At 41.9% G+C, this 12,607-nt stretch overlaps 1 protein-coding gene across 2 annotated transcripts in view; it reads right to left on the bottom strand.

The window, feature by feature from the left end:
- epha2b (eph receptor A2 b) overlaps nt 1-12,398 on the bottom strand; it is a 28,718-nt gene extending 16,320 nt beyond the window's left edge. For both annotated transcript variants that reach the window (XM_078798317.1, XM_058084536.2), the window contains exons 1-3: nt 12,198-12,398; nt 11,357-11,436; nt 8,787-9,435 (exon numbers count right to left, since the gene is read on the bottom strand). In XM_078798317.1, coding sequence (XP_078654443.1) covers nt 8,787-9,435; nt 11,357-11,436; nt 12,198-12,282 — 814 coding nt within the window. In that variant the 5' untranslated portion in view covers nt 12,283-12,398. The remainder of the gene's footprint in view (nt 1-8,786; nt 9,436-11,356; nt 11,437-12,197) is intronic.
- Between the last annotated feature and the right edge of the window lie 209 nt (nt 12,399-12,607).

Here is a 12,607-nt window from a genome sequence, read left to right as displayed (position 1 = left end):
CAAGAGAGGTTAAATCCAGAAGTATGGCCAAGGAACACAAAAACATGTTGAATGGATGACTACAAATAAATGCCATGCGTAGATCATTATCCAAACTCCTCCAAGATATCTTGCGGCACATTTTGGCTTTATGTCTCCAGGCCCTCCTCTCTCCCTTGCAGCCTCCACCATTCCTGAGGTACTTCAATCCATAATTGCAATATGTCATGTTGGTGTGTTTGTATCCAGCCTGACAACATGTCATTAGCATTTCGGGCCAGTCGGTCTGCGGTGGAACAATGAGGTTCTCTGTTGGGGGAAGTTACTTGAGTCAGGGGGCACTGGGGAGGGGGGTGGTGTGTGTGTAAAGGTGTAGGTAAGGGAGCGTAATGGAAGTGTGCAGGGATGGGGGTTGGTCATTAGCCAAAAGGATTAGCAGACCGACGGAACAGCTGTAAGGGCATTACATCTGTTTTACAATCGCACTCGGGCTTTCATCTGCCGCTGTTAACAAACACAATAAATTCTCTGATCCCCTTTCTCCTCTTGGCCTCTCTGACCACTGCGGGCAACAGGGGAGGGATGCACCGCATGCAAACTGAAGCAGCAGGTCTTCTAATGGGAGCGATGACACAGAGTGGAAAAACCACTGAAATCTCTCATAGTATTGAGTAAGGACCTCAAACAATGCACAACGATGAGCCAATTCAAGAAACAATACAAGCAGTTGATGTTTGCTAAATACAAGGATGAAGAGTCTTGAACCAGTCATGATGTGCTATATATATCACTATATTGACACTTACTATGGTACCCATTATGTCATTGGATGGTCATATCACCTCGTACTTCGGTACGAGGTACATTATTAAAAAAAAAAATAAACAAAAAAAACAACAACCTTAAACTGTATTATGGAAAGCAGGAAGTGAACAAATGTAAGTTACTTGTGGAACTGTGAACTGATTATGTGATGCACTCAATTGGAATCTGATGCATGTTCAAATGAAATTAAACCATTACCATTGCAAATGCATTTTTATAAATAACTTTCAATGTTGTAATTTTTTTAAATTCACTAAATACAATATACTTTTCTACATTAATGTAAAAAATATATATATATCGACCCTTTGTATTGAGTTGGTCCTATAGAGCAGCTACACACAATAACCCGCATAGAAAACTTTTTTAGATTTTCCAGAATCTGCACCTATTCCAGCTATATTTCCTTGGATATTTCCTTGCTTACTTCCAAAACGGTCTGTTTTAATTTGTTCCACTCATGACCCGCCTCCGGGCATGCCCACTCGAAATGCTTCCTAACTATTTAGGTGAATTTAACTTAAACTATATTAGGAAAGCAGGAAGTGAACAAATGTAACAGTTACTGATTGTAAAAGTACCAGATGGAGGGGTAGGATTTAATAAGCTTTGCTTCTTCCTACTCCTTTTGGACATGTGGAACTGTGAACTGATTATGTGATGCACTCAATTGGAATCTGATGCATGTTCAAATGAAATAAAACCATTACCATTACCAGTATTGGAAAAGAAAAACATTTGAGGAGACAGCCTGGTGGCAAAAACAGCACTACCTCTACTTTACCATGCACTTCCTGGTAGAAATGCACCAATAAACGAAAAGACGTGTCAGGCAGAGCACCAAATGGAAAGTGGCTGAGCGTGGCCACAATAGAAAGCCCTGAGCCAAACGGGTCGGGGAGTCATCCAGGGATTAGGTGGCCTCCGGTTTCCGCTGGTCCTGTGAGCAGCGAAGGCTGGGTGGGTGTTGGGATGAGGAGATGAATGACAAGCCGGGGACCAAAGTGCTGACCTCACCTCACACACCAGCAGAATAACACAATGCTCTTCACATTGCAATGACACCCCCCCCCCCTCTTCCATAAACGTGCATCCATACACAGAACATTCAGGCTCAGGAATGTTACATCGAGGAAACATGGCCCAACTTCCTTTCCAGCAGCAACACACACAGAAACAATAACAGTTTATGAAGGTCCTTATCTGACTAACATCCACAAATTATTTTAAACCATACAAATCTCAATTCACACCAAACGATGTGCAACTCTTGTGCACAAAACCTTCACGGGTGCATAAAGTCAAACAGGGGCTAAGTTTAGCTAGCAACTGTTGTCCCATGTTTGCTTTTTCTTTGGCTTTTGTGGGTTTTTTTGTGACATTTCCTGCAATAAGATAAGATTGCCATTACAGTTGGTCCAGGGTTTAAGTACTGGGCTGATGGATACCCCCTTCCGCCATCATGAGGGGGTCATGGATTCTGTGCGCTGTTACAAATAGTTTTGAGAAGAGAAGGTATGTTTATTTTTCCATATTAGCCCGAGACAATATTTTAAGAAGCTAGAAAGGCCTGCAAGACGACCACGAGGATAAAAGTGACGACTTGTTCAGATTATGGCTGTGTTCGAAACCACATACTTACCTACTACTTATACTAACATTTCGAATGTGTAGTGCGTCTACACTGGCGGTATGCAATTTTTGAGTATGCGGGAAGTTCGCCAGAAATGTTGAGTGAGTATCATCAGCTTACTACTCACACTCAAATTACCCAGGATGCAATGCGACATGACGTCACCGCGGAAAAAAAAAAACGTTGGCTGAACACTGAGCACCAGAATGGACCAAACGGCGATGTCAAGCAGGATATATTGCGAGTTGGTTCGCTTCTTATTTTCAAAGTAAAAGCAGTGATTTATCACTACGTTTTTTTTTTGTATGAGAAAAGTAATGAGGTGTTTTATTCATTCATTAATTCATTTTCTACCACTTATCCTCACAAGGTCGCGGAGGGTGCTGGAGCCTATCCCAGCTGTCTTCGGGTGAGAGGCCGGGTACACCCTGGACTGGTGGCCAGCCAATCACAGGGCACATATAGACAAACAACCATTCACACTCACATTCATACCTATGGACAATTTGGAGTCGCCAATTAGCCTAGCATGTTTTTGGAATGTGGGAGGAAACCGGAGTACCCGGATAAAGCCCACGTACGCACAGAGAGAACATGCAAACTCCACACAGAGATGGCCGAGGGTGGAATTGAGGGGGTGTTTTATTTAAGTGCATTGCTCACTTTGGCTAGCTAAAATTTTGCAGAATTAATCAAATTCAAAATTGCCACGATTGGTATTTGGAAAAATAAAATGGTACACTCGGGATCTAAATGGCCACTTTCTCGCCTGATTAAAAAAAATCTCCATAAAGTGATGTAGTTAAAGAGTTTAGAGCTAAAGTTAAATCCGCTTCAGCCTGTCGATTTTGGCTGGGGTAGGAACACAATGCATTGTGGGTTATCATGTAGTACAGTGTAGTGTAAACGCTTTGCATACTGTCTGATGGATTGCGTATGCAGTATGGAGTGTGGATAGTATGGGCATGGGAGTATGTAGTAGTTAGTATGCGGTTTCCAACACAGCCCATGACTTCATACACAAAAGTGAATATGCCTCCTTCTTTCCTGCAGGGGTTGACTTTTTTGTGACAGTATTTAGACTTGAAGCAAAAAAAACTAATGAAAGGAATCAATTCATTCTTGCATTTCCTGTTGGTTTGAGAGTAATAACTGTCTTATAACTCATGGTGAAACATGACGGTGCAAGGTACCACTTGAAAGCAATCATCCTCCTCCCATTATCTAAAAGTGACTCCCTCGCCCGGCGGGCAGATGCTACCTTGGCACCACATCTGAAGATTCTGAAAATTCCTTTATGGTAAGAAAAAAAAAAAAAAAAAAAAAGAGTCCCTATCCAACATATGAATCAAAAACTCACTCTAGCAATTAAGAGAGATGTGAAATCCACAGGCGGTGGTGTAAATCAGAGGCAGGGCAGAGCTGCCATGTTTAGGCTGACATTGCGTCAGACTTGAGTCTTGTAAGTTTAAGGGGGATTACAAAACCAGTGTAGAAAGAACCGGCCATGAATCACCGGCTTTTATCAAGTGTGTAAGGCAGCCTTCCTTGATAACATTCCTGTAACCGCACCCATTTAGAGCAGAAAAAAAAAGTTTGTATTTCATTCTTACAAAACGTTGATCTCTCCTCATCTCTTCTCAGAGTCAACTTTTCTTGTGTGTGTGTGGCCCTTCTTTATCTTCTTTTCAGAATATGAAGCAGGCAAATAAATAATGAGCAGTAGGCCACAAATTGCCCCAGGACTGGACTTTGGACATCCGTTGGTCTAAATGGTTTCATCTGGGCCGTGTGACAGGGCATGTTTAAACCCCGCTGGTGTCATATTTGGGACTCCTGCAACCCGGCCAAAAATAATAATTCCACTGAAGACAACACAACATGCTTATATCTGTTTAGTGCTCCTCAAGCGACATCTTTGCACTGGAAAATAAGTATGGGAATCTTTTGATGAATCTAGGGCAAAATAAGGAAAATGGAAGCGGTAAGGCTTCACAAAAAAAGGCCGTGGGCGGGGGTGGAAAGCAGACAAAAGAAGTAGTTACTTAAGTTAAAAAGAAAGCACCAACACACCCAGGCCAATTACTGCATGTTCACATTATTCACCACACAACTTGGACTTAGTGACCGACCGTTACATCATGCGAGGACGAGCGCAAGGAGCAAATTAGGAGAGACAGAAAATAGTTTACAGGAACTCTCTGGTGAGAAGAATAATCACTTTACTGGAACTCGGTGGACAGTCGTTACACACGAGGCGCCATCTTGTCCAAATTGTGCTTTCCTCAAATAAACGCCTTGTGGGAAAGCCGTGGCGTGGGATTAGGTCTGATGAGGCTGATGGAGCGAGGACCTGGACAGCTAAACATAATCCTAAAGTCCTAAAGCCAAGGCTGCCTGTGCTCCATTATGCAGCACTTACAAACGATAAGCGCTTCTATTGTAGCAGGGAGGATTATGGGTAAGGAAGGGTGTGATAGGAAATGAAGAAAAAGGGAGCTGAGCCACATGGGGAAACCCACAGCAAATACATTGACTAGCTTCCTAACTACAGTACGACAAAGTCAATTACTAAACTAAAAGTATCAAGATTATTTATCTAGTACCACTTCAATTCTAATGCACCTTGTGAGGTATGCTAAAAATCTCAAGAAAAAGCAACACACTTAAAGCGGCCCTATTACGCTCCTTTTCGGGGATTTGTATTGAGTTGTGGACTCCTCTAGAGCAGCTTCACACAATAACCCACACAGAAAGCTCTCTAGATCTTCCAGATTCTGCACCTCTTTCTGCAGTGTTTCATGGACTTCCTATTTCCGATCCGACTCCTGCCCTCCTCTAGTTACACCCACTTTGCTGGGATTGGTCACACTCCCGAGGACTTACTGATATGTAGGTCCACGTTGACAAGCAATCCCATCCAAAATTTCATTCAGGGTTGACTTCTAAATGCGCAAACCTCATTAACTGATGCTTTGGCATGGTTTAACACAAGAATACAACACTGTAACAATATTTGTGGAAGTGGAAAAAAATGTGGCCCGCAGGACACTAGTTTGAGGCCCCCGCCTTGATATGAAAGTTTAATGTTAGTGCGGCCCGCGCAAGTTTGATATGGATGCTGTATGGTATCATGTACCCAGAAAAAATTATTACGTTATGTTCATGTTAAAGGTTAAATAACTGTTAATAGTTATCCTCCCTACCCGTGTGGAAGTGGTAAGTTTTTGGCTTTTTAAGTTTAAAGGAAATAACTTGGAGGCTACCGTTTAGGTCGCTAGCTCTCTAGTTTGCGAGTTAGCATGTGTCTCAAGACCCTGCAGTTGTGCAATATGTTATAAATGTGACTATAGTCGTGTTTTGTCATGTCTACAGGGCTCTAATAATGCTTTGTTAATTTTAATCTGAAAAAAATAATTTGTCTACCCACCAACTATATGTGGTTTCTTAAGTTTTTATTATTGTTTGACGTTTTATTATTATTATTATTATTATTATTATTATTATTATTATTATTATTATTATTATTATTATTATTATTATTATTATATTTATTTATTACTGATTGATAGATTTTCTTTATTCTTGATTTGTTTATTTATTTTTCATCTTATTTTGTGTAGAACAATAAAAAGTAAGATATTTGAGAACAGTGGAATGTTTTATCAGAGCTTTTATTGTAGAAAATCGGAACCAAAGCAAAGTTTATTCATTTTTCTGTTTTTAATAAATGCGTTTTTTTTTTTTTTGGAAAACCTGATGCGGCCCAGCCTCGCCCAGACCCTAGCTCCAGTGGCCCCCAAGTAAATTGAGTTTGAGACCCCTGCTTTAAACCTTTGATGCTCACTGAAGTGATGTATAATACGTACAATTTAATATTCTGAATGTTGTTCCTGCAAAATTGAGTGGGTCTTGTGTGGGCTACCAAGGGTAAATATTGGCTCAAACTATTTAGTTAACACACGCTTCATCAAGCCTTCATCAATCTGGTGAATACGGCGCTAACAGTAATAATAATAATAATATAATAATAATAATAATAATCCCACATCCTGGGAGTGATAGAATGTCTGATTTATCTTTTACTCGACACTCATGTTGTCCAACAGCCAAAATAAGCCGCTTTAAACGGAGTGTGTTTTCATTAAAAACACAGACATTATACAGTAGATATGATTTAGAGCCACTTCATAAACCCTGCTCCATTCGCAAGGACACTTTTGGCCAAAAATGAAGGATTTGGGATCTTCAAGTTGAATGTTTTCCTCCCATTCATGTGGTCCATGACCTCTCATTTGACTTTTTCGATTTGCTTTGTTTAGTCATTTCTGTGCGAGGTCTTGACCCCACCCCACCCCCGCCACCATTAACACTCCTTGGAAGGAGGCTCTTCCTCAGCAAACCTACACAGGAGGTGGGAGTAGAGGTGGAGGTGGTCTCCATCGACCGTAGCCGGGGAAAGACAGCGCTTCATTGTTTTCCTACCTTTACATTCCAGTCCGCCCCTCTTTCCCTCTTCTTTAAAAAAGACATTTTTCCTCTCATTCCTTCCTCCCTCATCATCCCACCTGACAACATCCCACAGCTCCAAACAGTAAACTTCAGCTCTTGCCATCGGGTGTGCAAATCTGTTACAGGCACGCATGATTTACAACACTAATCCTGTGGGCCTTTAACTGTGGAAAAGCCAGCGTGTGTGTGTTTGCGTGTGTGTGCATGTGTGTGAGACGGGAGTCATAAGGTGGCTTGTCATGATTCCCATCTGAGCAGGCTTGTCTGTGCATGTAACTCAGGCCTTCTCCATTAATGAAAGCCAAAGCCGCTCGGCAGGAACTGCAAAAACCAAGCTGCATCAAAAGCATCAGTCGAAACCAAACAGCAACGATGGAGTATCATGTATTAACTCGATAATGACGCATCTACTCTAGCAATGAGTGACCAGCAGTACTCAACTGACCAGGTAACCCGGTACCTCCTAGTACCTGGTAGTACCTTGTTTTCCCTGTGAAAGGACATCAGTTGTAATTAGAGTAAGTACCTGATAACACACTATATGCTGATAACACTCCCATGTGGACGTTCTTGTAGTACCTCCTACTAGCTGGTAGTACCCTAGAAAGTGCATAAAAGTGGGAACAAAGACAGCTTCCTCCCTCCTTTCTTATTTCACGCCAGCCTTAAAGATGCTAATCGATGCCAATTGAGTACACTGGACTCACGCCCTCTTGTAACACTTTCATTCCTCACTTGTTTGCATGAAAATAAAAGCTTCCTCGTACATTTGAAAATGTAACGGCAAGGGCAAACAAGCAGGACTACAGAGCAAACCAATGACCTGACGAGACGTCGGTCAGAGCTTTTTAGCGGTTGAATGAGTGATCGACTATAATGCAGGAATTTAGAGAAAGTCTGAATGTGTGAAATGGGATTTGCCATCTTTAGTCTAAATTAGTAGCAGTCTGGATCAGATCCAAGCAAATCTTTGGTTGAGTTACCACCATAAATGATGGAGATATGCTGATGATGTCATCATGGTAGGGAATTGAACTTCGACTGATTCAACAAGCTGTAATTTGCAATAATGTATGACATTAAAATTAAAACGTTTGAGTGGCACGGCGATCGAGTGGTTAGCGCGCAGACCTCACAGCTAGGAGACCAGGGTTCAATTCCACCCTCGGAGTTTGCATGTGTGGGTTTTTTCCGGGTACTCCGGTTTCCTCCCACATTCCAAAAACATGCTAGGTTAATTGGCGACTCCAAATCGTCCATAGGTATGAATGTGAGTGTGAATGGTTGTTTGTCTATATGTGCCCTGTGATTGGCTGGCCACCAGTCCAGGGTGCACCCCGCCTCTCGCCCGAAGACAGCTGGGATAGGCTCCAGCACCCCCGCGACACTCGTGAGGAAAAAGCGGTAGAAAACGAATGAATGAATGAATAAAACGTTTGATAGGAATACTATAAAACTTTAAAACTTTCATGTTAAAACCTGAATAGAAGTTGTAACAATTATATGAGCACCATTGAGAAAAAATGCACACCGACAGCAAAAATTATAGCGGTTGATAAAAATGGCATCCCCATTTAAGAGAATATGCTTAGACATGTCGATCTAGACCTAAGCATTCCTTCCATTGCGGAGGAGGCACGTTAGCCAGGGGGAGAATTCCACTGGGCAATGATAATAACGCCCACGACAAACATATGCAGTATAGCAACCGAAAAACAGCAACTCAATGGCAAACGATCAGTGCAAATATATACGTTCACATGGGAACTGTGGAGGGTAAAAAGCCAGGAAAGGTGAAAAGCCTCAAGGTAGAAATGGCAAAAATGCAACCTCTTACCTTGACAAGTGTCTTTGACTTCTTCATAGCCCTCTTTGCACTGGCACTGTCCAACTGGCACCACCCACTCTCCATCCAAGGTGCAGTAAATACGAGGCAGCTCCTCACTCACGGCATTATCCACGCATACCCCGCTCACTTCCCTCAGAGCCTGGTTCTCTCCGCCAGCCACCGTTTCCCGGAAGGACGCGAGGCTCATCACTGTGGCCGGGCAGGTTTTGTAGTAAACTCTCACCGAGAGCAAAGCGACACATGCACCGATGTCTTGGAAAGCCAAGTAGAAGCCTTTCCGCGAGAGGTTCTCCACCACTCGAGTCTCGGTGTTGATGCACAGCTCGTTCTTGCTGGTGATCTCATCGGGAGCGATAGTGGCCACTTTCTTGAACTGACCCTTACGGAAGGTGGTGCCCACGTCGATGTCCGACTCTGACGTGAAGAGGTTGAAGGTTTCCTTGCAGGTCACCGAGGCGCCGTCAAAGGAGTTGCAGTCACGTACGATGAACTGGAGCTCCACGAAGACTCGCGAGGCTGACGGTCGCCGTTGGATGAAGGTGGTGCGTAGCCAGTTGTCTTGCTCACGTTCACCGACATTGCAGACAGAATAGGTGTAGAACTGAGAGCCGTTCAGGGTCCTTTGGACGACCTCCCACTAAAACACAGCGACACCAGGCAACAAGATTAGAGGATCTAAAACCAAGCCTTGAGGAATCCCTCAGTTTCTTTAGTCAGCTTGTTGAGATTTAAACGATTTAATGCACCAATTTTACTTCAATTGCTTCAAAAAAGTTAAGCAAACAAACATTTATTTTGGAGTCAACTAATTAGCATCATATAGGGTACTTTGGTATATGTCAGAACCTGCATTTACAATTTACAAGAAAATGAGTTAATTTCAGCTAGCTTACAATACTGTCATTGGGATAACTCATTTTATCATTACACTCATTTTAATGTGGATTGTGAATGATGGGCAAAATTCCAAAAAAAAGTGCAGTTTCCCTTTAATTTCTTTCATATTTTTCAAGATGGAAAACTGGAGAGCATATACATACGTATACATATACAGCCATCAATTTCCATCAACACTAATCCAGTGTAGGGTCATGGAGTTAACCATTACAGCTTAACTTTCACATCAAGCATGGGGAACCGCTCGCATGTCCGACATTATTTTCCAGCTCATTTTCCAGCACGCCATCAGTGCTTATATACTGTGTGCTAAAAGTGACCACAAATGCGTCTAAAAAAAAAAAAAAAGCACATGTTTGAACATACACTACCACTCGAAAGTTTGGGCTCACTTGCAAATGTCTTTGTTTTCAAAAGAAAAACACATTTTCATGCATTTCACAAACATTTTTTTCCATTTCACAAACAATTAAAATGAATCAGATGATTTTCAAAGAAGGATGTACATTTTTGCATAGAGGCCTACTATCAACAACTGTCAGTCCTCTGCATCAATCTCCTGGTATGGCTGCTAATCCAAGTTCATCATTTTATAAGGCTAATAGATTATTAGAAAAGCCATCTAAAAATCTAAACTAAAACTAAAATCTCTTACCATGCTGTTAACTACTCCCTTCAGAAAGCAGCACAAACTGGGTCTAACAAGGACAGAAAAACGCTGCAAATATCAGACAAATATCTGAGAGTGTGTAGTTGAAGACAAAGACGCCTCACAGGTCGTCACCTGGCAGCTGCACTAAATAGTAGCCGTCAAACACCAGTGTCAGTATCAACAGTGAAGCGGCGACTTCAGGATGCTGGACTTCATGGCAGGACTGCCAAGAAAAAGCCATATCTCCGACTGGCCAAAAAAAAATTTCCAAAACTTTTGAGCGGTAGTGTAGCTCTCAAGGTATAACATCCCTGACGAGGCTTAGGGTGGCTAACAATAACAATCACAAGTAAGTAACATAGGTATGCTGTGAAAGTGAAAACTAAAGTGGCATCTATCGGAAGGAAACCTCACTTTGAGGAGTCGGGCGATCACACATTTGAGTCGCCATCACTTTCAACGAGCCGGTTCTGACTCAGCTACTTTGAAATCACAACATGGACATAAACAAACACCTTCTTTCTCTTTAATCCGTTGTTAAGAATAGACATTTTCAAAAGAGTTTCTGTGACCATTAAAATGCCCCCCATCAGCACCCGCTACAGACCTTAAAGTTAATTGCTCGCTAACCTACAATTCTGGAGCCGCAGCCTTGAAACCACAAGAAGCCACAAGCATTCCCAGTTCAGGGCAAGCAGCTATACTGTCTGCCTGCGCTTTGGTGTAGCCCAGACATGCTCAGCAGGCAACTCCCGCCGGGAAGTTCAATTCCACTGCTCAAGCGACCATCAGGCTGACCATGAAGTGCAACATTTGACAGAAAGCTGATGTCTGCGCACACAGCCAAGGCCTTTAACAAGCCTGCCACACACAAGTCAAATGGTCAAATATTTCACACAACTCCTGTGCAAATTCCCCACATGCAGTTTTTTTCCCAAGGCAAATTCCGAGTGTAAACGTGCACAGGCGCTGGGTGTGGAATGAAAAGAGCACAGAGCAAGATACTCACCCCTGGCTTGTCTCCTTGGTCTAAAGGCCAAGTCAGCCAGCCCAGCTCACCTCCTGTGGCCTTCATGTCCAGAAGAACCTCTGTGGAGACACAAGAACATTTCTTAGTCCAAGAACGCCATCTCCTCTAATTAATAATAATAAGAAGAAATTACATGCACATTCTGCAAAAAAATTTTAACATTTTAACAATTAACACTTTATTGCAAGGTGTTTAGAATATGACATTTTCATTGATGCCAACATTGTTGCCGCACTGGATCCCATTATAAGCATATATTTTATGCAATCCTGACATATTACGTTTTTCCCTATAAAAAAAAAATCAAGATTCACCGAACAATAACTTTTTTTTCTCTATGTTAGATCTGAAGTTGTAGAACACATTAAACATTTCCATGTGATCAAAATGTAAAACAAATGTTCCAGTTTTATTATATTTTTATGAGAAGAGCCGTTTTGGGACCTGAGGATGAAACGCCTAAATTTGCTTGAGGATTAAAATCTGTTTTAAAACTTACTCATGAATAATGCCTATATATATTGTATATCTGTATGTCGTTCTTTACTTATTTATTCAGTTCTTGCTATGTTTTGCTTCTTATAAAACTTTTCTTTGTGAAATTGAATTATAAAAACCAGTGTTGTGTTGCAGCTGTTTGTGTTAAGTTATGTTTCAAAAATAAAATACAACAGTTGAAGTGTTTTCATCCAAGAAAGTATAGTCAATCAAAGAGTGCGTTCTGGTTGTCACATTTCCTGAGAGAGTATCTCGCCATGACATGTGTGTTCTACCGCTACAGTAAAAGTTTTCAAAGTGTTCTTAAAAGACAGACACTCACCTTCTTTTGTTTGTAGCGTAATCAGGATGCCGTTAATGAGTACATAAGAAAATAATAAAGGCCGGACTCCTGTGAAGAAATCCATTTGGCCAACTTTCTGGGCTTTTTTTCTGTGCTTCCTTCCTCTCTCTGAGCTCCTGGCTGACTGGAGGAGTACTCCTCACTTTGCTGCTCATTCACAAAGCACCACCCGCCTGCATGCTGGAATGCGTGTGCGTGAGGGGGCGGGGGTGTGTGGGAGGAGGAGGAGGAGGAGGAGGAAGACTCCTCCTGAGAAAGAAATCTTTGTTGCTGCATTCAGGAACAGTTGGCATTATCACCTGAACACCATGAAGTTGCTCTCATGTCATTTAAGTAGCCAAGTTTTAGTAAAAAAAACAAAACTAAATAACTATATATATATATATATA

This window comes from Doryrhamphus excisus, linkage group LG17 (assembly GCF_037039965.1).
Source record: "Doryrhamphus excisus strain RoL-2023G ecotype Guam linkage group LG17, RoL_Dexc_Guam_v1.1, whole genome shotgun sequence".
NCBI lineage: Eukaryota > Metazoa > Chordata > Actinopteri > Syngnathiformes > Syngnathidae > Doryrhamphus > Doryrhamphus excisus.
Note: the sequence above shows the minus strand (reverse complement) of the source record. Positions and strands in the feature narration are given on the sequence as shown.